Here is a 27,806-nt window from a genome sequence, read left to right on the forward strand (position 1 = left end):
ATCCATTTAAAATATATATTTTTTCTTTCAAATGTGTGAACCATTCCAATTTCTTTACATTTATAGAAGCATAAACAATGAGGTATCAAGATTACCTCAGTAAAAGGCTCCCACTAGTGGTCAATCATTTTTTTGATAAAATAACTGAATAAGATGTAGTATTTCCAGCAGCAACAAGGTAGAGTCATTACCGAGGAATCAAGTCCACATACTTTCATTTCTTTGGTAAGCCCAGTTTTCCCACCTTGTTGACACCTTCACTGGTCAGAAGTTCTTGAACACAAGGACACTTTCTGTCTCTGGCTTTGGCTTGAGTTACTGCTGCTACTGGAAGCCCCTTTCCATTGCTATTTTATCCTGGTAAACTTCTGATATTCACCAAGATGAAGACCACATGCTGATCCTTCTGAGGCTTCCTCTGCACCTTCTAGGCATATCTATCAGTTCAGGTGTGGAAGCACATTTGTGTTTTTGTTTCATATTGTATGCCTTCAGGCAGAAATCCCATATTATTTTACCTTAGCAGCCCCTCCCCACCACACGGGTAATTGATAAGTGCTTACATCCTGGAAGCAGTGATAGTCGGTGTTTTGCAATAGAATAAGAAAAAATAAATTTAAGTAAAGTAAAATTATAAAATTGTTCTTTATGTATCTTTATGACAAACATACTTGTAAAAAGTTGCTTTTCCTTATCTCTGTTGAAGTAATTTTTCCACTCCAAGATCTGTTGACTGTGTAGAATATCCTCTGAACAACCTGGTTCCAAAAGGAAAACAAAAACAGAAAGGAAATTAAAAACAGTTCAGATGTCTATTAATCTGTGTTTGGCTGGAAGCTCCAGCTCGCCCCTGCATGATATAGAAAGCCCCATTCCTTTCTTTTATTTTCCAAACTGCACCTTCTCAGAGAAATCTACAGCATTAAAAAAAGGTGCCAAAAAGTCCAGTTCCTCATTCCTGGGGACTATAACAACTTCCTCCACTATTGCTGCCAGCAGCCCAAGCTTTTGAGCAGACTTGGGCACAAACCCAGCTTGTGTTAGGCACATCATCACCCTTTGTCTACAGTCTGTATAATCTCCCTGCTTTAGTTTGGGCATGTGACTTCTCTGGCCTCAATCTCTGGGACTGGAGAAGCCACCTGGGAGTTGCTTTGTTCAAATAAACCTGCTATACTTTTTTAGTTCTCCTTGATCTGGCTTACTGCACTGGCGGAGAAACCTATTATTGGGGGACAGAAAACCTATTACCCTATCTAAGGCAAGATTATGAATATATCAAATTAATTTATAGTGGCATATCATTTGTGTTTTAATAAATAAAGTTTGCTTGGAGGTCAGTGCAAAGCAACCATACTAGTCAGCCATACATGCCAGGCAGTAGTGGCACACACCTTTAATCCCAGCAGCCATACTAGTTAGCCATAGAGGCTGGGCGGTGGTAGTGCATGCCTTTAATCCCAGCACTGGAGAGGAATATAAGGTAGGATGAGACAGGAACTTGCTCTCTTTCAGTCTGAAGATTTCATAGAGGTAAGAGCTCGCTCGCTAGTAGTTGGCTGCTCTGCTTCTCTGATCTTCAGGTTGAACCCTAATATTTGTCTCTGGGTTCTTATTATTTGTATTACACTAATTTAAGTAACAACTTTTGATACCAATTGCAATTCTGAGTAAAAAATAGAACTGTGTATTCTAACTCTACATATGTAGTTTGAAATTGCCCAGACTAGTTTTTTCACCCAAACCCTCTCAGCCTTTCCTCCTAGCTCATCTCTATACCTTCTGTCACCTGGTGTTCTCAGAAATTCTCTACCAGGGACCCACAGCCACCACACTTGCCTTGGATCCAGAGAGGGCAACAACAACCAAAGTATATAACACTTATCCAACAAAGACAAGACCACATATCGACATCAAGAAACTCTTCAGACATCATACTCCAGATGACTAGCTCCCAGCACAAGAAGCAAACAGGTATGACCATTTTAATATCTAACAAAATAGACTTCTAGCCAAAACTAATCAAAAGAGATAGGAAAGGACACTACATACTCATTAAAGGGGAGATATCAAGATGACATTGCAATTCTAAACATTTCTACACCAAACACAAGGGTACTCAAGTTCATAAAAGAAGCACTACTACAGCTAGAAATCACATATAGACCTTTACATAGTGATAGTGGGTAACTTTAATACCCAGCTCTTTCCATTAAAAATGTCATGCAAATTATCCAGACACAAATGAAACAGAGAAATGCTGGGGCTAAATAATGTCATAAATCAATGGGACACAGTAGACATTTATAGACTATTTCACCCAAATACAGAAGAATATACTTTATTCTCAGCAGCTGATGGAGTGTTCTCCAAAACTGACATACTTGGACATGAAACAAGTCTCAACAGATATAAGAAAATTGAAGTAACATCCAGCCTTCTTCCTGACTACCATGGGTTAAAGCTGGATATCAATAACAGAAACAACACAGAGTGTACAAATGTATGAAAACTGAACAACTCATTACTGAATGAAAAAATGGGTCAAGACAGAACTCAAGAAGGAAATTAAAAACTTTTAAGGATTGAATGAAAATGCAAGCACGATGTACTCAAGCCTATCAGACACAATGAAGGCAGTTTTAAGAGGCATGTTCACAGCATTAAGTGTCTATGTGAACTGGAGAAATCTCAGTAACTCAGTGACACACATGAAAGCCCTGAAACAACAAGAAGAAATAATACCCTAAAAGAGCAGAATGCAAGAAATAATCAAATTCCATATGGGAACTTATTACTGTAGAAATGTTCTAAAATATATACATATATGAAATAAATCTAAATGGAGTCACCAAATAATAGTGGAGACAATGCCTGCCCCAACTGGATATCTTATGTTACCAAGTTAAATAAACCTTCAGTGCCAGAATTGAGTTACATCTTGTTGAGACCTTGGTCCCATGGAAACCCCAAATATTATAGATTATTGTCAAAGGTATTGGCTACTCTCTGCAACCTAATAGTAAGTAAGCCCCATTGCTGAAGACATATTTATGTATGTCATTGAATACAGAGAGGTAAAGCTGATGCTAACTAGAAGCTTCACTCCTACTGGAATTCATGGTATGGGAATATACTCTGCATGCTACCAGAGGGAAAAGGTAATCATCAATATTTTCTAGCTACAAACCCTGGTTACCTGTAACAGTGACTTGCCTGGAAGATATAGCAATAGTGGCACAAATGTTACCAAAGTAACCAACCACTGTTCTTTTATTCTTTTTTTTTTTTTTTTTTTTTTTTATTTGAAACGGTTTCTCTTATAACAACTCTGGCTGTCTTGGAAATCACTCTGTAGATATGGCTTGCCTCCAACTCATAGAGATCCACCCACTTCTGCCTCCCAAGTGCTGGGATTAAAGGCATGCACCACCACTGCCTGGCAACCAACCACCTTTTAATTGGGCTTTGAAAGCCCACACTGTGAGATGGAACCCAGACCTGACACTGCTAAAGCAGCCACGACCTGAGCCTAGATCGTCCGTGGGCATGGGGAAACCTACTACTATTATTCTGCTAAAGGAATATAGCAATAAAATGACTTTTAATATTCCTGCAAATCAGTATTTTTGTCTGTGATACATAAATATGTAGAAAATATAAAAGTGAACAATAGAGACATTACTTATGTAGCAAAAGCTGAATCTAAGGAAAACAAGACTGGAGTGAAGTTGTCATCACAATCTGAACGGCTAACTACTGGGTAGAAGCAGCAGTTGGAGCAGAGGACAGAATTAGAACCACTAAGAGCCCTTATACTCATCAAATACTACAATATAAGAGAGACTTTCCAAAATTAACTCCATATAAAGCAATGGGTTTGTATGAAGTCATGAAATTACTTTTTGTCAAGTTCTTAGGCTGAAGTGGACAGGACTGATGCATTAGGTAGAAGCCAGAAGTAGCTGGTGCTTAATTTCTCCATTGTTCCTAAGCATTCAGATTCAGAGGTTCTTGATGAATGAGGATACATGTTATTTATTTGTTGTTATGAGTTTATATGCACTGCATGCATACAAGTGCTCTTAGAGGCCAGAAGAGGGCTTCAGATCCCCTGGAACTGGAGTTACAGGTTCTTGTCAGTCATTACAAAGTTACTGGGAACCAAACTTAGCTCTTTTGCAAGAGTAGTAAGTTCTTTTAACCACTGTACAATCTCTCTAGTCCTAAAAGATGTGTCTTATTCTGTGTAGTATCCTCTCCATAAGCTTGACATTAAAAGTCAAGTCATTTAAAAAGAAAAAAAAAAAGGACTCTCAGTACAGAACAGAAATTTGATGTGGAAATGAACCCTAAGAATCTCATTTTACTTGGCATGGTGATACATGCCTGTAATCCCAGCAGAGGCAGAAGGATCACAAATTAGAGGCCTCTGACCTACATAGTAAGTTCTAGGCTAGCCTGGGTTATACAGTAAGACCCTGTCTCCAATAAAACAAAGAAAAAAACATTTATAAAACACCACACTCTCTTTCAGAGTCAATTTCTTAAAAAAGAAAGAAAGAAAGAAAGAAAGAAAGAAGAAAAGAAACAACTACCATCCCCCTCACCAGGTTCTCACTATGTATCCCTAGCTAGCGAACTCAATATGTAGACCAGGCTAGCCTCAAACTCAGAGATCCACTTGCTTTTGCCTCCTGAGTGCTGAGATTAAAGGTGTGTATTACTACTTCTGGCAATTCCTAAAAAAATTTAAATCTATCTATCCATCTATCCATCCATCCATCCACCCAGCCACCCACCCAGCCACGTATCCATCCATCCATCGTGTGTATGATATGTGTGTGCTTGTGCATGTATGTGTGCCATGGCATAAGTATGGAGGCCAGAGGACAACTTTTGGAATTTGGTCCTTTCCACTTTGTCATTTTAGGAACTGAATTCAGGTCATGAGGCTTGGTGGCAGTTGCCTTTACCTGCTGAACCATCTTGCTGTCCCTCAAAGTCAATTTCAATATACACATCAAAATTTTCTTGTTCAGTAGCATTAGAGTTTTGTGTAAATTTCCATTCCATCCCTCCTTTCCTTCCCTTCTTTTTTTTTTTTTTTTCCGAGACAGGGTTCCTCTGTAGCTTTGGAGCCTGTCCTGGAACTAGCTCTTGTAGACTACTAGGCTAGTCGCAAATTTACAGAGATCCACCTGCCTCTGCCTTCCGAGTGCTGGGATTAAAGGCGTGCACTACCACTACCCAATGTAAATTTATTTCTTGGTTTAGATTATTTTTATTATTATTAATTTAAAGTATGTATTCTACTCAAATATATCATTTATGAAAGCAAAATATAATATTATAAAACTTTGCATTATTTTTTCTCCTACTTTTTAAAATTTTTGTAAAATATGTATGTTTATGTTAAATGTGATCAGAAGCACCTATATGTAAGTGGGTGTCCATGGAGTCCAGAAGAGGGCATCACATTCCCCTGGAGCTGGAGTTACATGTAGTTTTTTTTTTTCTTTGGTTTTTCGATGCAGGGTTTCTCTGTAGCTTTGGAGCCTCTCCTGGAACTAGCTCTTGTAGACCAGGTTGGGAGTTACATGTAGTTTTGAGTTGTCCATGTGGGTGCTAGGGCCAAACTCTGGTTCTCTAGAAGAGTTTTTAATCTGTGGAACCATTTTTTCCAGCCTCTTTTCTACCTTTTGGCAGAATTTAAAACTTTCATGTTTTATGCGATGGAGAGATAGATCAGTGATTAAGAGCACTTGTTGCTCTTGTAGAAGACCTAAGTTTGGTTTCCAGCACCCACATGGTGGCTCCCAACCATCTGATCCAGGGGATCTGATGCCCTCTTCTGACCTCTGTGGCACCAGGCAGGCATGTGATAAACATACACACATGCAAGCAAAATACTCATACATGTAAAATAAAATAAACCATACATTTGTTAGGTGTGCTCTGTTGTGAGCCTTTGCTAAGTGGCTTCTTTAGCAAAGTAAAATATTGCATTTGTATCTTCCATTTCCCAGTCTCCATATTCTGAGGCTCAACTTCATAACACATTTATTTGTTTCCCCATTATGGAGTCTGCATTTTTCATCATTGAAGTAGGGCTACCATCTAGTGGTGAAAGCATATAGCAGCTCTCCATCATGCTTGCTATTTAACATTTTAAAATATAAGAAAATAACAAGAATCATTATTTACTGCCAGTGAGAGGAATGAAACAATCTCCCACCAGATCTAGTCAACCTGACATACAAGTTGAATCATATGTCAGTTTCCCTTCTTTATATATGTAAAAATGAAAACTAATTCACAATATAGGCCAAAAGGAAATGTTTGACTCTATTACATGCTAGTTTTGAAAGCAGATTAAATACAGACATAAATTAACAAAGAATTCTAACTATAGGTGATGAGTGCAGATAGACACACTCAAACAATAGGAGCCTGGCTCTTCTACCTGGAAAGGCATAGTGAATGGATCACCAATTTATTCTTTCATTGTTATGGCTATGAAATTTCTTCAATGTCTTTCTAAATAACTTGGAAAACTAAAAATTTTCTAAAAATGTGATTTCTTTCTCTGTCAAGAGAAAAGGGGAACGGGTTTAAAAGTTCTTGGTGGTGAGAAGTAGCAACGGCACAGCTTAGCCACTCCAGCCTAAGTGATAGATGCAGGGCAGGCGAGACACCATCTGCGTGAGCCTCAGAATAACTCAGATGATGCCAGTGCCATGAGGAAGTCTTAGAAGGCTTATTGCTCACTTCAAAAACTTAAACGGGCCGCCTGCTTTTTCAAAAGCTGGCATATGTTGGCATGCATAAGTAGAGCATTTATTCACCAACACACAAAACTGCAATCCAAAGGCTGTAATTTACTAGTATTTCATATTTTCACTTTCACTCACTATCAAAAGGCTTTTTTCCATTGGTAATGTTCAGGAAATAAAGAATATAGGCTTATTTATAGAGTAATTTCTTACTTAGTTGATGTTCTTTCTGGTCTAAAAACAACTGACAAAACAGTTACCAAAATAAAATATATATTCCTGTATCACAGACTTTCATGATTTATGTAATTATGATCTTCACTGTTTTTGCTATGAGCAGGCTCTCTTTAGCTTGGTCACTTTCATGCCCAAGAATACAATTAAACAATTTATACTAGACCTTATGTTGCATTTGTTCTAGAAAAAACTTACTGTACTTTAAAAAAATATCAAAGTTCCAGCTACTTCATGACATTATTTGACTAGAATTCATAATGGAAAGAGCACTCGAAAGAACAGATAAGCAATGAAAAGTTCTTCTTTTAGATACTCACTGTTATATTTTTGTTTTGACCTATTTGTGGCACTGGGACACTGCATGCCAGACAAGTGCTTTACTGCTGCGCCACACACATTCCCAGCCCTTTATTATTGTACTTCTCTGCACTTCTTTTGGGGGGCTGGTATAAGCTTACTACAGTAGCAGTCATTCAGTATCTCTGTATGGTAGAGTCACATTCTGTATTTCCAATTGAGCCTTGATATTCCAGTTCATGCTGCTGTCTCAAACTGCTCTATTATTGTTATAAGTACTTTGCAGTCTAATGCCTACTTCTGAGCAATAGATTCATTCTTGTAAATTGGAGACAAAGTAGCATAATATTAACAGCAAAATATAAATAAATTATAAACATGTAAGCAATCATATGCAAACACCATGAAAATGGTAACAGCAGAGATAACTAACTGTATCATGAGTGACTAGTGTTTTTTTTTTTTTGTCCAACAATTATTGAGCTGATTTCTTAAAAAAAAAATGGGATTTTGTAGCTTTTTTCTTTAAAATCACAAACTTCTTGGGTCCTAGTTGCTGGAATACCATTGACTACAATAGGTTCAGGCATGTCAAAAAATAGCAAACTAGCAAGAATGAAGAATATTTATCTCTTCACTTTTCTGTTCATTAAGTTCTTTTCTGATAATAAATTCAAAATAAAACACTTTTCAAGATTTTTCTTTCTTTTTTTTTTTTTTTGGAGACGACCTTACTTCATGGCCCAGGCTGGTCTCCCAAACTTGAGATCCTTCTGCCTCAGCCTCTGAAATAGCTGAAATTATATTCACACACTGAAAAACTTCAGTTATGCTGTTAATGTGCCCTGAGTTTACAGACTAGCAAATAATCAAGACTGAATAATTCCCTTTGGATCTGTAGAATTATTTAAAAAACTTGGTGTGTATGTATGCTTGTGTGCCCACACATGTACGTAGGATGAGAACAACCTGTAGGAGTTCTGTCCTTTTACCATGTGGTTTCTGGGGGACTGAACTCAAGTCCACTTACCACTTAGTGGTAAGTACCTTTACCTGTTGAGCCATCTCATGAATGTAGACTCCTTAAGCAAGAATAATTTCACAGTATTAGGTATGTAGCTCAGTTGTAGAATACCTGTCTAGTCTCAAAAAAGAAAAATTTTAAAAAAGAGAATTATTTTACTTACTTAATAAAATATTAAATGTGTGGCTGTTAAGTGGCATCATATTTGAGTACTGAGACAGATAAATAAAATAGGTAAATAAAGTTCATTTTCTCATGTAGTTTATAATATAGAGTAGATAGACAATAACCAAAAAAATTAAATGTCAGAAAAGAGTTAAGAAAAATGAAGCAGAAAGTGATCTGGGGCTATCTAAGCAAGAATCTGGAAGTGAGGGTGAATCAGTGTGATATGAATGAAAACCTGTAGGAGAGCATTCTATGTCGGGGAGGAGGAAGAGCAAAGCACCCGAAGCAGAAATGGGCCTCCTAGTCACAGTGAGGAGAGGCAGAGGGCAGAGAGTTAATATTAGCAAGCAAGGTTAGGAATGAAAGGTTGGTTCAACATATGTAAATCAATAAATGTAATTGCACCATTTAACTATACTAAAGGACAGAAATCACATGATCATCTTGATAGATACAGAAAAGGAGTTTGACAGAGTTGAAAATACCTTAATGATAAAACTACTGGAGAGCCAAGTGGTGGTGGCTCACACCTTTAATCCCAGCACTAGGGAGGCAGAAGCAGGTGGATCTCTGTGTTTTCGAGGCCACCCTGGTCTACAAGAGCTAGTTCCAGGACAGCTAGGACTGTTACACAGAGAAACCCTGTCTTGAAAAACAAACACACAAACAACTCCCCCCTCCCAAACAAAAATAAAACAAAAAACCAAACCAAAAAAACTCCTGGAGAAATTAGAAATAGATGGAAAATACCTCAAAATAATAAAAACTATATATTAAAAGGAAAAAATGCTAGCATTTTCTCTAAAATTTGGAACAAGACAAGGATGCTCACTCCCTCCACTTTTCTGAGTCTTAGCTAGAGCAGTAAGAAAAGAGAAAGATATAAAAGAGATACAACCAGGAAAAGAAATAAAACTCTCTATTTGCAGATGACAAAATCCCATACTTAAAGACCCTGCCACAGTTGGGTGGGTGGGGCGCATGTCTTTAATCCCAGCACCTGAGAGGCAGAGGCAGGCAGATTTCTCTGAGTTCAAGATCAGCCTGGTCTACACAGTGAGTTCCAGAAAAAAACCCTTACATTTTATTTTAAAATTTAATCTTCCCTCTTTCCTTCCTTCCCTCCCTCCCCCCCCGTTTCTGTCTCTCTGCCTCTGTCTCTGTCTGTCTCTCTGTTTCTCTCTCTCTCTGTCTCTGTCTCTCTCTGTCTCTGTCTCTCTGTCTCTCTGTCTCTCTGTCTCTCTGTCTCTCTCTCTCTCTCTCTCTCTTTCGTGTACACACATGCCATGGTGTGTGAGTACGGAGGTCAGAGAACAACTTATGGGAGTTGGTTCTCTTTTTCCACCATGTTGTTCCAGGTACCAAACTCAGGTCATTAGGCTTGCTGGCTAGGGTGCTGAGCCTTTTTTGTTTGTTTGTTTGTTTTGGAAACAGTGTCTTTCTATGTAGTCCTGGAACTTGCTTTGTAGACTTGAATGGCTTTCAAATTCATAGAGATCCACCAGCCTTTGCCTCCTTAGTGCTTGGATTTAAAAGCAGGCATCACTGTCTAGCTGCTGAGTTTTCTTACTGGCCAACATCTTTCAAAGTTTTCTAGCATCAAAAGAAAACCAATGGAAAAGCAAAGAAAGATATTTCGACAAGAGGAAACTACTCAAATAATGTAGTAGCCAATTGTTATATTAGAACTATACTCTCAAAATGACAGAATTCTCCCTAGAGGAGACTACCCTGTTGAGCTGTTATCTAAGTAAGCCATTGGCAAAGGTTGTCTCACTTGAATCTGTCTGTGAGTATGAAGTGTGCCTTGAGCTTGTGTTTTGAATACCCATTTGGGCTGAGGCACCACTGCTGGCCTGTACCCTCTTACTCATGATGACATTTACCTGTGACTCACTAGATCAGACTGTACTTCAGAAACAAGGAGTGCGAGCATCTCACAAACTGGAGTTGTGTGCATGCTATTCTAGATTCCTACATGGTTTGTTCTCTATTTACATATAGATATATCTCCTTATCTCTAGACACAATGTTAGGGGTCTAGAAACACATTTTTGAGGAGATAAACTGTTAATAATTATTTTCAGTATTACTTGGAAATGCTAAAGCTCAACCAAATATGAACATTTCTAAGAGCAAAGACACTGGATAGAAAGGTGGATTAGAGGTTAAGAGCACTGGCTGCTCTTCCAGAGGATCCAGGTTCAATTCCTAGCATCTACATGGCAGCTCACAGCATTCTTGAAGCTCCAGTGGGAATCTGATCCCCTTTTGGCTTCCTCAGGAACCACATGCACATGAGCACAGACCCTCATGGAAGTGAAACACCCACACAAATAAAAATAAGTCTCAGAAAAGAGTAATTATATGTTTCATAATACCAGACAGAATATCAGTGCAATTTTATACCACAGACCTCTGTTAAGTATTGACCCACATATGAAAGGATATGAATATAAATAAAACATTACCCATTTATTTTTACTTTTTACCTTCTTTCCATTTAAAATAATCATTATAGCCCAAATTACCTTCTGTACGACAATGTGAAAGTCTGGATGGTAAATAACAATAAAGAGATGACTTAAGCAGTTTTATTATGACAAATGAGTACTCATCTTACCGTGGTGATATAGCGGGAATGGAATTCCGGAGCATCTTTCAGGAAGGTGAGGCCAGGGTGTGTATCTACCACATCCTTAAAAAGATTGAAATCAAAACAATGTTAATAAACATTAAAAAAATTCTTCAGAAACCTTTCCTTCTTGTGGAAAAAGCAGATAGTTGAGCAAATATTCTATTCTGGAATACTGTACAGTACACTGAAAATTTAAACATGTTTATAATACATGATTTTCTTTTCTTTCCTTCTTTTTTTTTTTTTTTTAACAGAACTTGCCTCAAGTTTATTTGTAAAAACAGCATAAGGTCCTGAACATCTGCAAATACTGTGTAGGTGTTCACACCAGTCCATCAGTCTTCACATTGGCAGACTGAGACCTTTTTTATGGGGCCTTCATAGGGGCCTGGGCACCTTTGGGAGCCTGAGCTGCAGCTGAGGCCTCTGCCTTGGCTTGAACCTTGAGCTTTGTTTTTTGGAGCCTACGACCCCTGGCCATGTAGCTTCTAATCCGCTTCCCAAGCTTGGGATGAGCAATTAAAGCCAGGCGGGTGAGTTTGCGGCTGGGGCCCTTTGGCACCTTGGGCTTCACCACCTGGGGCTTCACCAGGGCCTTGATGGCCTCCGCACGTGCGCTCATGGCCTTTGCATTATTTGCCTGCATCTTCTTCAGGCCTTTCTTGTTGTGCTTCTTGGCAAAGCGCATGTTCCTCAGGAACTTGGGGTCAACCCCCTTGAGAGATTCGTATCTTTGTGACCGGGGTTTCTTGATGCCATTTCTGTGCCATTTCCGGGACTGATTGTGTGTGGTGTGGTTCTTGGACTTGGCCATGGCTGGACTGTAATCGGCGGCAATACATGATTTTCTACACACACAAAATGCTTAAATACAAAATTTTAAATTAGCTCTTTGGCCTCGGCGGCAGAAGCAAGATGACGAAAGGAACGTCATCCTTCGGAAAGCGTCGCAACAAGATGCACACATTGTGCCGCCGCTGTGGCTCTAAGGCCTACCACCTTCAGAAATCTACCTGTGGCAAATGCGGCTACCCGGCCAAGCGCAAGAGAAAGTATAACTGGAGTGCCAAGGCTAAGAGACGAAACACTACCGGGACTGGGCGGATGCGGCACCTAAAAATTGTCTACCGAAGATTCAGACATGGATTCCGTGAAGGGACAACCCCTAAACCCAAGAGGGCAGCTGTTGCAGCATCCAGTTCATCGTGAGGATTTCAATCTGTCATAAAATAAATGTTCTGGTTTCCAAAAAAAAAAAAAAAAAAAATTTTAAATTAGCTATATTTGGTGATGTGTGAATCAAATGTTTTAGAGGTATGTACTGTAATTCTAACACATTAAGGGCTGTTAGGAAAAGTTATCCTACAGATCTTGGTAGAGTATACTAAGAATAATGACAGAGACAAGCCAATGAAAATTATTTTCTTTCTTAATATATAGGCATCAAATTTTTGGGAAAAATAGCACAAAGTCAAGTTAATGCCCATCAATTTTTATTAAAATAGTTGTAGCCAGGTGTGCTAGCATACTTGCATTTCTACAAGTGAGAAGAGATAAGACTGATCTACAGAGTGAGACCATATTTCAAAAGGAAAAAAGATTATTCAGAAAAAATTGTTTTCAATTTAAGATTTTGTTTACCTAAAATCCATTATCTTGTTCTCATGGCAGATTATGAGATAAAACTTTTTTTATTGTCTAGCTGGAATTTTAAAGAACCCTTGACCTTAGAGACTGTAAAGAGAGTTTCTAGGTTCCTCCTAAATTAATAGCCAGAGGCAACTACAATACCTACCAAAACAGGCATATGATGTGTGATGTCCTGCTGTATATATGTTGCTTTTATTGGTTGAGGAATAAAGATTTTGGGGCCAATGGCTTAGCAGCATAAAGCCAGGGAGGAAATCAGAACAGAGATAGAGTAGGCAGAGTCCAAGAGACACCATGTAGCTACGAAAGGAGAAGGACTGGATGGACCCTTACTGGTAAGCCACAGCCTCATGGTGATACACAGATTAATAGAAATGGGCTAACTTAAAAAGTAAGAGCTATCTAGAAATACTCTTGAGCCATTGGCCAAACTGTGTTGTAATTAATATAGTTTTTGTGTGATTATTTGTGTATGGGCAGCCGGGAAACATTAAGAGCAGTCTCTGGTTACAGACATATCTATATTTTACTGCTTATGGTTTGTATATTTGGAAATAATTTTAAATTTTCAGATGAATTGTGAAAAATATTGCAGGGAAATTCTCTATGCCTTTCTTCCAGACTCCAGAGACAGTAACAAATCACAGAACAATTATCAAAACTAGGAAATAAACATCTATATAGCACTGAACTACAGACCTTATTCAAAGTTCAACATTTCCCAATTCTGTTCCTCTAGTCTACTGCATGTAGTCTTTATGGTTTCTCTGGTCTCTGTTCTGTTTGGTCCTTCTGTATTTCATGAGTGCAGTGTTTTTAATGAAGTCTGGTAAATTACGCCTCTTGGTTTGGTTTTGTCTTAAGTTTTCTTCAAGTAGAAGCTTCTTCAAGTTTTCTTCAGACATTTTCATCAGAAATACTATAGAAGCGATGCTGTGTCCCTTTCCAGTGCACCACACAGGCAATATATGATTAGTTTTATGGCTCAAATTGATCTAGCTTTGGCTATCTGGAACTTTTTCATTTAGGAGCCCGTGTCTGTCTGACTGCCCTGTCCTTTTGCACTTTAAGTTCATCTTGTATTTTCCTTTTCCATGTATCTACCTTCTCCCCAAGAATCTGTAGTCCATTTTACTGGAGAAGAATTTTAGAAATGAAGCCTAGGTACTATGTGTGTCCACTATTACTCAGCATCGTGGTTCTCAGACTCTATTAGCAGGCATAACTAGGAAATACATGTATGTGCCTTTGTGAAACTTTATGAATATATATCAAATACTGTGTATTAACAAGTAACTCTGATTCCAATCCAATACCACAAAGTTTACTTAAACCTTCCTTCTTTCCTTTGTAACTATAAAAGTGAGAAACCTGGCTCTCATCTAAAATGTAGCTACTTATTTGTTCAATTCTACTATACCAAGAGAACCACTAACACCAGTGAGAAATAAACATACTCAATATGTTATTTGTATATAGTTCCTTTGGTCTTTTAAAATAATTTTTTTGTTTGTGAATTTTACACACATCTACAATGGGCTTTGATCAAATGGATCCTCCCATTCCCTTCCTTCCAATTCTTTCCTTATTACCCATCATTCTTCATTTCATGTCTTCATTTTTAAAACTCACCAGGTCCACTTAGTGCTGCATGCATGTGCATGAGTGTAGGACCATTTATTGGAGCATGGGTAGTTTCTCAAGGGCCACATCCCTGAAGAAAACTGACTTCCCCTCCTTTAGCAGCCATCAATTGCCAATAGCTCCTCAGTAAGGACTTCATGAGCTCCTCCCTGACCCATACTGAGATTTTTGTCCACTTGATTTTGTGCAGGTCTTGTGCATTCAGACACACACATGCAATGTCCCTGTCGTATCTGAAAAACTCTGTTTTCTTTGGCTCTTACAATCATTGTGCCCCTCTTCTGTAATGATCCTTGTCCCACTTAGAGCTGAGAATTCCACAGTCTTTTATGCTCTGCACACTGACCAGTTGTGGATCTTTGTATAATTGCCATCTACTGCAGAAAAAAGCAGAATCTAGGTCCTCAGCAAGTGCTTTTCATCACTGAGCCATCTCTCTAACCCCGAATCTTCTGGGATAAATGTCACTGGGTCATAGCATATTCTATTTGGTAGCATTTTTATCACTAATCATGAAATTGCATTTATTTGTAGTTTTCTTTGTACTGTGGTTACCTGACTTAGGTATCAGTGATGTTCATTTCAGAAATAACCTATAGAGTATCCATTTTAATACTGCAATGATTTAGAAAACATTAGACTACCTAGTCTGAAGATTTGATCAATTTCCCCTATGAAGCACTTAGCATTGGTTCCTTTTAGAGAAGTAGTTTATTATCAAGAGAAGGGCCTATCACTGACATCATCTGAAGGCTTCTCGTGTGGAGTGCTGGCATCACACCAATGTGAAGATAAAATGAGGAGACTGGAGAGAGGTGGGATCATGTCCCTGCAGGGAGAGAGGTGGGATCATGTCCCTGCAGGGAGAGAGGTGGGATCATGTCCCTGCAGGGAGAGAGGTGGGATCATGTCCCTGCAGGGAGGAGGAGGAGAATGCGTGGCAGGTATCTTTCCTCGTTGGATTGTAGTCACTGGTGTCAGTCCGACTCTGAGTTTAGTCTTACATGTCAGACAGTTGCACCTTACATTCTATTTGTGTTCTACCTACCACCCAGTGTGCCTTTCTCACAGATGAAGTCATGGGTGAGGCATGCATTCCAGTAATTAGGACAGAACTTGGGCATGTTGCTCTGCAGAGCATCAGCTACTCTGTTCCAAGCCCACTACCACAATGACACACACGACTATAAAATAGTCTTTTGTGACTTTAAGTTTTCTTCTGCTTCAATGTAGGCATTTGCTATTTGATAATATTAGCATTTTATTCATTTTGTCTTTTGAAAATGTATTTGGGGACAGAGAGATGATCCAATGGTTAAGAGCATTGGCTGATCTTCTAGATGACCTGAGTTCAATTCCCAAAACCCACATGGTGGCTCACAACCATTTGTAACGACAGTCCCAGGGGACCTAACACCCTCCTCTAGCCTCCATGGGCACCAGGCACACATGTGGTGGACAGACATACAGACAAAGCACTCATACACATAAAATAAGTAAACAAAAAAAATTTTAAACTTTTTCTTTTTTTAAATATTTATTTATTTATTTATTATGTATACAATGTTCTGTCTGTGTGTATGTCTGCAGACCAGAAAAGGGCACCAGACCTCATTATAGATGGTTGTGAGCCACCATGTGGTTGCTGGGAATTGAACTCAGGACCTTTGGAAGAGCAGGCAATGCTCTTAACCATTGAGCCATCTCTCCAGCCCCAAGTAAACAAATTTTAAAGTGTACTTACTTCTTTTAAAATTAATTTTTAAAGTTAGTGTATGTTGGGAGTATATGTTGGTCAGATGTTACAGTCTGCTATAGTCTGGCAGCTTTCTTTAAGCTTGGCAACATGGAAGACTCCCCTCTTCCCTCAGTGAGGCTTCCTGCTCTTTACCTAGCATTTACTGAAGGCTGTCTCTAGGCCTGGATGCCTGACTTATCTCAGGGATGACCCTTTACACAGTTCCCTGCAAACGCTCTTCCCCTACTGACCACATGGTAATCAGGCAAATGCTCTAGCCATTTTGATAGTGCTGTGCTTCTACTAATCCAGCTATTACATGATAGTAGTCTGCCACTTAATGCAAATTCAGGTTTGTCCTGTGGCTTCCCATTGTTATATATTTCCTATACTCTGGAATCAAGTTGAGCTGATTCACTGAGGTCACATCCCAGATGGCTATCTCTATCTGAACCCTGATCCCTGCGTCTGCTCCTTCCACCCTCATGGACTGATGGCTGACCACCCCAAGGAAGAAGCAGAACTACAAGTATACCACTGTTGCTGGTTCCTTTCTCTCAATAAAATCCTTCCTTCTATCACATATATTTTGTTATCCTTTCTTTCTCTGAATCCTGTAAGTTCCCTCCTAGCCTCCTTTCTACTTTCATGACACTCTTTTATGTCATGTGATGCATGTATTTGTGTGTGTGCACGCACGCACGCACACACACACACAAATTTAAACCTAGAACCCACATGAGAAAAAACATACAAGATTTGTCTGAGTCTGGCTTATTTCACTTAATGATCTCAAGTCCTTTTATGTTTTTTCAAATGTCATGATATAATTTCTTTTACAGGTAAAAAATATTCTGTTGTGTATATGTACAACCCCATTTTCCTTTGATTAAATTAGTTGTTGGCCTGTTTTGTTAATATTGTCAAGCACTAAGATTTCAATGTAAGCCTTTAATCCTATCACTCCAGAGTCAGATGAAGGCAGATCTCTGTGAATTTGAAGGCATTCTAGTCTACATGGGGAGTTCCAGGCCAGCCAGGGCTACATAGTCAAACACTGTCTCAAAATAAAGACAAAAACAAAACAAAACAAAAAAAGATTTTGATTTAGCAAAAATGCTACTGATTTTCTATTCTCTGTCTCTTTAGCTCTTGATCAATATTGGTGCTAGGTTGACAAGTAGATTTTTTTTCCCTCAATTTGTGTATGTGCAAAATCTCCATAACAAGACTAGGCAGCGTGACACATACCTCTAATACTAGCACTCAGGAGTTTCAGCAGAAGGACTGTGAGTTCAAAACAGTTTAAGTTCCATGGTGAGTTTGAAGTCAGTCTTAGCTATAAGACTGTAAAATCATTTCTCAAAAAACACATTGCAGCTGGGCATGATGACACATCATGGATTAAAGAATAGCACTCAGGATGCAGAGACTAGCAGATCTCTTTGAGTTTGAGGCCTATATAGTAAGTTTCAGGCCAGCCAGATATACTTAAGGAGACCCTGCCTCAAAAACAAAACCAAACAAGCAAAACAATAAAACATTTTTCATAGTTAAAAACTTTGAAGAATTGGGTGGGTTATATAGCTTAGTTTGTAGAGTGCCTAGGATGTATGAAATCCTTGGTTCAATGTCTAGCATCTCATAGCCCATCTGTGGTGGTGCATGTCTATAATCCTTGGGAAGAAGGCAGAAGAATCAAGAGTTCAAGGTCATTTTACCCGTCATCTTTGCTCCTCCCTCCAAGTCCCTTTCTCACTTTCATATCTTTTTGTTTTGTTATCCACTTATTTCAACCATGGTTCTGTGAGTGATCACAGGTTTGGAACTATCGGCAAGTCTGGTAGGCTCATCAAAGCCTACCAACTACCAAATGAAATGACTGTCCCTTCTTTAGAGTCTATCAGCAGCCAGTAATTCAGCAGGTAAAGTATGCAGGTTAGTTTCTGTCAATACAAATCTAGACATTTGTGGGAAGAGGGATTTCAACTGAGAAACTGCCTCCATCAGATTGGCCTGTAGGCACGATTATGGAGCATTTTCTTGGTTAATGATTAATGTGGGAGGGCCCAACTCACTGTGAGAGGTAGCACCGCTGGTCAGGTGATCTTGAGTGGTTTAAGATAGCAAGATGAAGCTGGGCGGTGGTGGCGCACACCTTTAATCCCAGCACTCGGGAGGCAGAGACAGGCGGATCTCTGTGAGTTCGAGGCCAGCCTGGTCTACAAGAGCTAGTTCCAGGACAGGAACCAAAAAGCTACGGAGAAACCCTGTCTCGGAAAATCCAAAAAAAAAAAAAAAGAAGCCATGGAGAGCAAGCCAATAAGCAGCTTTCCTCCATAATTCCTTCCTGACTTTCCTCAGTGATGGACTGCAATTGGGACATATAAGTCCCAATAAACCCTTTCCTTTTCAAGTTGCTTTTGGTTAGAGTTTTATCAATGAGAAGTAAACTAGGGCAGAGGTTATAGTCCCATGAGCCCCCTCCCTGAACCATTGCTGATGACAGGCCCAGTCTTGTGTGTGCCCAGTGCAAACAATGCTAGCTGCAGTTAGACCATATTTGCAAGGGCTGTGTCATGAAATGACAGCCCTTCACAGTCCTTCTCCCAGTCTTCCAGCTCTTAATTTTTTCTGCTCCCTTGCCCGTGATGTTTTCTGGGCTTCACATAGTGTGGTATAAGTGTCCTATTTAGAGCTGAGCACCCGGTGATCACTTTTTCTCAGAATCCTGAGCAGTCATAATACTCATTTTCTCATGTGTGGTGAGAGCATTGAAAACCTATTCTCGGGAATTTTCAAGAATATACATTGTAGTCAGGTATGGTGGCACACACCAAATCCAAGCACTTGGGAGGCATAGGCAGGAGGATTTCTGAGTTCAAGGTCAGTCTTGTCTACAGAGTGAATTTCAGAACAATTAGAACTATATAGTGAGATCTTATCTCAAAACAAAACAAAAAGAATACACATTGTTATTGATTATATTCAGTGAATTGCACAATAATCTCTTGAACATACTCCTATCTAAAAATTTGGATCCTTGCTGAATATCTTCCCCAACACTATGGGTGACAAAGACAGGAGGGTCACTGATACTGAGTTCCAGGTTCAGTGAGAGATCCGTCTCAGAGGAATCAGGTGGAGAGTGAAGAGCAGGGTGTCACCCTCTGGCTTCCATGAGTACAGAGTGTACCCTTAGAATGCGCGCGCAACACACACACACACACACACACACACACACACACACACACACACTTTCTCTCTCTCTTTTAGATTCTGGGAGTGATTTATTGTAAAACAGAAGCAGAGAATTTCTGGATTTGAAGGATATGGCCATGGATCACTGCTACTTCAATAATAGCCCTCAAATTCAACCTGTGGTACAGCTCCATGCCGAAGGAACCTCAGTTAACATTTTCTTCCAGACTAGTATATAAGGGCTGATGTTAAAAAACTTCAAAAAGTGAAAGAAAAGAAAAACTTCTTAAAAAATTGTTTTTAGATTTCTTTATTATTTTATGTGTTATGAGTGTTGTGTCTGTGCACCACATGCCCGGTGCTCACAGAGGCCAGAAGAGGATGTTGAAGCTATCATGTGGGTGCTGAGAATCAAACCCAGGTCCTCTTCAAGAGCAACAGTGCTCTTAACCATTGGGCCAATGCTCCATCCCAAAGATATTTATAGTTCTGAGATTTATTCTTAAAGATCTGAACTATATCCTTTCTACATGTAGAAAACACATTTGTAAACAACAGATTTTAACATCTTAGAAACAGAAAAGAAAAAATGAGAAGTGTACTATTGTTTCATTTATTTGGCTCCATTAGTGAAAATTGTTTCACATGAGTGAGTACTTTGGAAGAGTAATACAGAGCCTATGCAAATAATATAAATTACTAATCTCCCTGTAATCTGATGATAGTAGTAGGGCCCACTGCCCTTAACCTAAATCATTCCTAGGCTGCTGTGCTCTCACAGGCAGGCTTTGTTTCTTTTTTTCTCCCCTACGAGTACATTCCCCCCACTCTCTGTTCCTGTCTACCTTTATGGGCTGGTGGAAACTGTCTTTCAGACCTCAGCATGCTTGATTCAAGTTTCCATTCTTTTATTCCATTATTCACTCATTCAATGGTTTCTTGAGACAGATCTGGGTATGTTATGTAGCATAGGTGACATTCTCTCGCTCAGGCTCCTAGAGCCAGGATTACAGGAAGGCATTGGCATTCGCCACCATGCACAGCTTCTTCCTATTCTAATCTTATGTACAAATAGATCTAGTGGAAAAACTAGAGGACCATTTTGGATGAGCTCTAATCAAAGAGTCAAGACACCCTGAGTGAAGACTCCAGAGTTCATTATAGTTGTTTTGATTTCTTGCTTCTCACTAGATTCTTTATTTTTAATTTTATGATCATAACCTTTCCCTCCTTTAGCTCCTCCTGGATGCCCAACTTTATGTTTTTCTCACTTAAAACAACAACAACAAAACCAAGTCAGGTGGTGGTGGCGCACACTTTTTTTTTATTCTTTTTTAATTAATATTTCCACCTGCTCCCCGTTTCCCATTTCCCTCCCCTCCTCCCAAATATTGCCCCCTCCCCCCACTCCCCTCCCCCTATCCCCACTCCTCTTCTCCACCCCCCACACCATTCCCCCTCCCTCTCGATACTGAAGAGCAGTCCAAATTCTCTGCCCTGCGGGGAGACGAAGGTCTTCTATCTACGTCCAGGAAGGTGAGCGTCTAAACAGGCTAAGCTCCCACAAAGCCAGTTCATGTATTAGGATCGAAACCTAGTGCCATTGTCCTTGGCTTCTCATCAGCCTTCATTGTCCGCCATGCTCAGAGAGGTGGCACACACTTTTAATCCCATGTGACAGCACTTGGGAGGCAGAGGCAGGTGGATCTCTGTGAGTTTGAAGCCAGCATGGTCTACACGAGCTAGTTTCAGGATAGCTAGGGCCATTACACAGAGAAATCCTGTCTCTAAAAACTAAAAAACAACCAACCAAACAAAAAACCAGAACACACACATAGACACACAGACACACCCTACCACTGCCACCACTACCACTATGGAGTTCATTTTATGTTGGCCAACTATTTCTGAGCATGAGGCTTGCCCTGGAGTATGGTTGATAAACTCAGTGCCATGCTGTTAAGAAAACTGATTCTCTCTCTTCCAGCAGCTATCAGTTCCTCATAGGTTCTTAACTATGGTTGATATTAGTATTTTCAAAGCTATCTTTCTTTTTTAAAGATTTATTTATTTATTATGTATAGTGTTCTACCTGTATGCCAGAAGAGGGCATCAGATCTCATTATAAATAGCTCTGAACCACCATGTGGGTGTTGGGAATTGAACTTAGGACCTCTGGAAGAGCAGCCAGTAGTGCTCTTAACCTCTGAGCCATCAGTGCAGTCCCTATCTTTTCCATTTCTAAGGTTTCATAAGATGTTTCACTGGTTTCTGTGAATGACTAAGGAGAAGGCCAAATGCAGTGTAAGCAGCCCTGTTTTGTCTATTTTATACTATGGGTTCTGTTTTAGATTTCGTCTAACAAAAGATTTCATTACTAAAACAACTATAAAAACCATTCTTAGTAATCTGGCCTCTAGATATATGTAGCTCTGTTTACATAGTATTATAGTTGTATCTTAAAATAAAAAAGAAAAAATGTCTTACCAGTCATGGTGATGTGTACCTTAATCCTAGCTTTTGAGATTAAAAGTTTGATGTTAGCCTGGGACTATACAGTAAGATCCTGTCACTAACAAACGGACAAACAACTCCAGAACCATCTAGCCAACCAGCCAAACAAACAACCCCCCACTTTCAAACTCCAAAAGTAAACTCCAATCTATATATCTATATATCTATATATATCACCTGAAGTAAAGGAATAAAATCCTCCTGTTCCAGATAGCTGCAGCTGGGTTTTGCTAGGAGCCAGATGAACTTAGAGGCATCATCATGATGGTTATTTAGCAACCTACAAAAGAAGCACTAGTTAGGAAGGTGTGTTATTCAGAACATACAATGCCTACACATTGACAGGCTGGTAATTTTAGTTTGACTTGAGTGTACTTAGATTAAGAGTCAAATGCTTGGCTGAGTGTGTACACACCTTCAATCCCAGCGTTCAGGCGGCAGAGGCAGGTGAATCTTTGAATTCAAGGTTAGCCTGGTCTACAGAGGAAGTTCTAGAACAGCCAGGCCTCCAAGAGAAATCTTGTCTTGAAAACAAACAAACAAACAAACAAACAGAATCAACTACTCTCTGTCTTTTTTGTTTTCAGTGCTGGAATTAAAGGGTAAGCTTTGTGCATGTACTCTTCTATAAATTATCCTCTATCCAAATGTTCCCTTTTCAATGGCTTTCATGCTTCTAATTTTTGTCAAAGTAGTATCTTAATAAAATCTCAGTTACAGGATGGTAAACTAACTTTCTACAATGTTTTTGAGTTGAGACCACAGCGTAAAATGAACTAATATAGACAAAATATGTTACTAAGTATACTTAGTGGGGAAAGCCCATTCGGTTTAGCACAGGATATCTAGAACAAGAATTTCTGAGAAATACTGCAGAAAGAAAGAAATATTGCAGGCAGACTACTATGCATTATAGAAACAGGAAATTCTTGTTAGGCTGACATATCCATGGCCAGCCCCATGGGGGGCTTTTAAACTTTGACTTAAAAGAACAGCTTTAGAAAATCAGTCCTCTGTTAAGTCTTCTAAGTTTCTAGAATTCTTCCCCTCCAACTATTTGCTGGGTATGTCCATATACTCTGACAGAAAAGTCAAAACACTGAAAAAGCAAAGTCTAAAAGCTTTCTAAACTATTAGTCCTTTTCCTGAGTGTGTGTGTGTGTGTGTGTGTGTATGTGTATTATGGTACCAGTCTTAGTTATCTGGGTTTTAAAACTTAAAGTAATTTAATTTTTTCTATTTCTAATTCTCTATATCCAATAATTAACTCCAAATTTTTTAATTTTCCTTCATTAGTCATTTATTGAATGGCGAGTATATGTCAGGTATTGCATCTGGCCTTGAATGAGCTTGGGTAAAAGGAAATAAGACAGAATTTTATTCCCTATGAGAAGTGTACAGTCCAGTTTTTGGTAACCAGTGGAATCATACTACTGTGGAACAGTCATGATATTAAGTAACAAGAACAAGGTATCATGAAAGGACAGAGGAGGTCTATGAGATTTCCTGCAGAGTGAAGTAGAAAAGAAGGGGGTTACAATAAGGAGGGCAGCACACACAGATGCCTGGTGTGAGATTCATACAGCATTGGGCAACACAAAGTTCAGAGTTAGTAAGAGGAGGGGATAAGTGCAAATAAAATCTAAGAAGGCCTCTTTGGTATTAGGTCAAGAATTTGCTCAATAGAAGAATTTTAGCTCGGACAGTGAGATAGTCAGATGTGTTTTTCAAAAACAGCAAGTGTGAGGCTGTAGGGGTCTGAGCATGGACAGTGGAAATGGGAGACAGAAAGGGGCACATCTGGTAGAAATGAGAAGTTATGGTGCTCTGTAGCACATGGGTGAGAAGAAAGGTGAAGTTCATCATGCTCGCCAAGGTTCTAGCTGAGACTGCTAGGTGTCTGGAATAGAGAAACCCAGGAAGACTGGAGTCCTGAAGAAATTTTCCTGGAAATGTTCTGGACAACTGCTTCTTCCTGTTTCCCCTGTGCTCTATAAGCTCCGGCATTACAGACCCAGGGTGAGACTGCTAGGGAGGGTTCCAACGGGCTTCAGTGTTCATCTAACCTTTCAGTGCAACAATTCTAAACCAATCTGATTACACAAGCACCTTACTAAAAAAATGTACAGTACTCTACCATTTAAATGCGCGAGCTTAAATGTCTACACAGGGCATTTAAGGCCCTCACTATTCTAGAGGATGCCTAATCACCGACCTTACTACTGTGCTAAATCCAACTTCCACTCCAGGCAGCTGGCCTGAGTCATATGCAGTCTGGTCTTTACGTCACTCTCATGCTGTTCTGTTCTTCTTTAAGACCTAGCTAAATAACTACCTCTTATAAAAATCTCTTTACAACTGAACTCCTTTCTGATCTCTCTATTCACTATACTTAAATATGCTGCTGTGTTGTTGGCTTTAAAATTTTTCTTTGACAACTAAAGTGAGGGTAGTTATAGTCTTTTTATATATAGAAAGAGCATGGTTCAGTGACTTATACCCAGAAGACTCTCAAAATGTTAGTGAGCTAACAAATACCATACTGATTTTGTTTGTTTTGAGCTAAGTCAGACATTTGTATTTATTTATTTACTGTCCTTATCATTACTGACTATATTTAAGGCTCCAGAAGTTAAACACACATAACAAGGGATGATTAGTACACTGGGTGCTAATAAAAATCACCTCATAGGATTAGAAAATTGATGGAATAATAGAAAGTGGTGAGGTTTTTAAAGAGGAACATTTTTATGTATTTTAAGAAAAGGACTGTGTGACTAAACAAACATGGAAGCAATGCACCAGATTTTTAGAAAAGTCTAAAAAGACCAAAGTCACATCAGGATTCTTTCATTTTTTAAATCAAAAGCATGAAACAGAAAAGGTGATTTACAATTTTTTTGTTAATGTTCTAGGCCGATAAACTCCATAAGGCACATAAAAAAGGATGTGAGCTATGGCTTCCTCCTAAAAATTGTCCTGACTCTAAGGGCAAGAGATATCCGAGTGTAGATATAAAATGGCTAGGGATAAGAGGGGAAGAGAAGGAGGGGAAAATTTTAAGGTGCTCATTCTAAAACCAGCCACAGGCATTCTGACAGGAGGGAAATGATTTCCTTATGTTCATGACTTCTGTATTTAATTTTAATTCTAAAAATTCTATACATAGAGCTTATTATTGGAGCAAGTCAGGAAGCATATGTATATGCCAAAATGTTTGAATTTTATATTATCACCTGCCAATTATTCTTTGTGCTTAAATATTTATGGACTTTAAAGAAATAGTATCTTACACTGTAGCCCAGGCTAGACAGGAGCTTATAGCAATCTTTCTCCAAAGTGCTGTGATTATAGGCATGAGCCATTATGGCTTAAACATTTTAATATACTGTATTTGCAACTCAAATTGCTTTATATGAAGGATGAAGTTTGCAAAAAAGTTAAAAACTAAAGCTCCTTTCCTAGGGATGAGACTCAAACCATCAATCACTTAGTCTCCTTACATTCTCTCACAGAATCTGCCTTTTCAGTGGCATTTTAAGAGGAACTCCCACTAGAGGGCACCCAAACCATCTGGTAACCACAGCAGAGATGGAACTCTGAGCAGTTTCCTGCAGACTCGCCCACATGACTTCTTGTTCATTGACTTTTTTCAGAAGTTGTTTTTCCCCAGAGTCGGCGATTCACTTCGATAAAGAGATATGGCTGCGGTGGCCATGCCGCAGTGCTGCTCTACCCGATGGAACAACTGTCCGCTCTCTCTGAGACAGTCTTAACTAAAAACTGGCTGTGATTCTCACAGTAAGCATGCAAATCCAACTGGACACTAGCTGTCCTTTGCTACAGTCAGTCTAAGCTTCTCATACTGTCCTAGAATATTAAAAATATCAGCAGATCTATTTCCTGTGTTTAGGTCTAATGTCTCTTTTACTAGACTATCTCCTATTTATTTTCATCCCCCAGCTTGTCCACAGCTTTCTCTTAGTAACGCTCACACCTTGCTGTTTTCCTAGCTGCTAGGTGATCTTTTTGCCAACAATAATAAGTTCAGTGACTAAAGATGCCTCTGGCAAGGGCTGTGTCAATTATTTACTCTTTTAACTCCCAGTTCATGTTCCAGATGAGAACTTTTCAGGGCCAGGCAGCTACCTGGATAAAGGAAGATCATTGAAGAGAAGCCAGACCATCTAGAAATTTTAAGTTCTTAAATTCTACTACTGTTATTATATACCGATTAAAAACAAAATCATCCCTCTCAGTTCAAATTTTGATTTTGCTATTGGGAAATGGAAATATCAAGATGAATTCCCCACTATGTTTCTTTGTTTGCTCTTGTGACAGGGTCTCACTATATTGCCCTGGATGGGCCTGGAACTTGCTATGTAGACCATGGTGTAAGGTTCCTACTATTCAGGCCTTAGGATCTTTTCTTGCTCCTTGTTCTAGAATGCAAAAATACCACAGAGAGGGACACAGTAGTTGGGAGGAGAGGTAGAAATGATATAAATATAGTACTCATGTATTGCTGTGGAACAATCTTTTTATACACTATGAGTATGTACTACTTTCATTCAGCTAATAAAAAGCCAAATGGCCAATAACTGGGAAGGACGAGATTAAGCTCCAGAACTAGACTAGAAGAATTTTGGGAAGGGCAGAGTAGAAAGTTGCTGGCAAACCCAGAGAAGGAAGATGAAAATGCTGTACTGAAAAAGGTACCAAGTCATATGGTAAGAGATATTATATTACCAAGTATAGATAAGAATTATGGATTAAAGTGTAAGAGTTAGCTAGTAATAAGCCCGAGCTATTGGCTGAGCATTTATAATTCATATTCAGCCTCTGAGTTGGTTATTTGGGAACTGGCAGGCGGGAAAGAAGTGTCAGCCTACAATGTTTAATATTCTCAAAATATTTTTCTTAACGACAATAATAATAATAATAATAATGAAACACCCAAGGACAAATGATTTTTCTCTGTTAGTTTATGTTTGCTCATTAGTACTTTTTTTTCCTTCTTTCTTTCTAGCTTACAAGGAAGTCTCTTACTTTTACCTCTACTTAAACCCATTTAAAAAGGGATATTCCTTACATTTTATCAGGCTATTTTTTTCTGCTATAGGAGAGGTGGGGTGACTTTGTAGTGTCATCCAGATGGTATAGATTGTCTTAGGGCTCTTATATTCCTTGGTATTTGGACAACTCAATCCAAGAAAACAATGCTAATCCCCACTGGGACAACATGAAGCAACTGTATCCTTTGGCTTGGGTGTACTTTTTTGAAGAAATTTACTAACTGGAAGTGTCTTACCCTTATCACTTCAGTCCTAATATAATGAAGAAAGATGTGATTTACTGTTAGATTTTTTAGACTAGGAATGCATAATGCCTTTACTAATCACTCATTTTGTTTTCAAACATCGTACAACTAAGAGTCTTTGTGTAGTGAGTTAGTAAGGGTTTCTATTGTTGTGAACAGACACCAAGACCATGGCAACTCTTATAAAGGAAAAAACATTTAATTGGGTAGCTTACAATTTTAAAGATTTAGTCCATTATCCTCATGGTGGATGACATGCAGGCAGACATGGTGTTGGAGAAGGAACTGAGAGTAGAGAAGGAACTACATTTTGATCCCGCAGAAAACAGGAAGTAAACTGAGATACTGGACGTGGCTTTAGCATATATGAGACCTCAAAGCCTGACTCCACAATAACACACTTCCCTCAACAAGACTACACCTATTCCAATAAGGCCACACCTCTTAATAGTGCTACTCCCTTTGGGGGCCACTTTCTTTCAAACCACCACAGATAGTATGAAGAGATTAGAAGGAACCTCTATGTTTAATTCTGCTCATATTATGCATGAATTTTAAATAGTAAGAGGACAGCAGCTCCATTTTACTAGGATGAAGGG

The 27,806-nt window shown here is 39.0% G+C and overlaps 2 protein-coding genes across 4 annotated transcripts in view; one reads left to right on the plus strand and one right to left on the minus strand.

Moving 5' to 3' along the window:
- Ppp2r3a (protein phosphatase 2 regulatory subunit B''alpha) overlaps positions 1 to 27,806 on the minus strand; it is a 149,720-nt gene that overhangs the window by 37,116 nt on the left and 84,798 nt on the right. For all 3 annotated transcript variants that reach the window (XM_057768953.1, XM_057768952.1, XM_057768954.1), the window contains 3 exons: positions 22,065 to 22,167; positions 11,126 to 11,200; positions 672 to 758 (listed from right to left, as the gene is read on the minus strand). In XM_057768953.1, coding sequence (XP_057624936.1) covers positions 672 to 758; positions 11,126 to 11,200; positions 22,065 to 22,167 — 265 coding nt within the window. The remainder of the gene's footprint in view (positions 1 to 671; positions 759 to 11,125; positions 11,201 to 22,064; positions 22,168 to 27,806) is intronic.
- LOC130873916 (60S ribosomal protein L37-like) lies at positions 12,041 to 12,641 on the plus strand. Its single transcript, XM_057768956.1, has one exon. It carries the CDS (start codon positions 12,056 to 12,058, stop codon positions 12,347 to 12,349), a length of 294 nt encoding a protein of 97 aa, XP_057624939.1. The 5' UTR covers positions 12,041 to 12,055; the 3' UTR covers positions 12,350 to 12,641.

This window comes from Chionomys nivalis, chromosome 4, assembly GCF_950005125.1.
Source record: "Chionomys nivalis chromosome 4, mChiNiv1.1, whole genome shotgun sequence".
NCBI lineage: Eukaryota > Metazoa > Chordata > Mammalia > Rodentia > Cricetidae > Chionomys > Chionomys nivalis.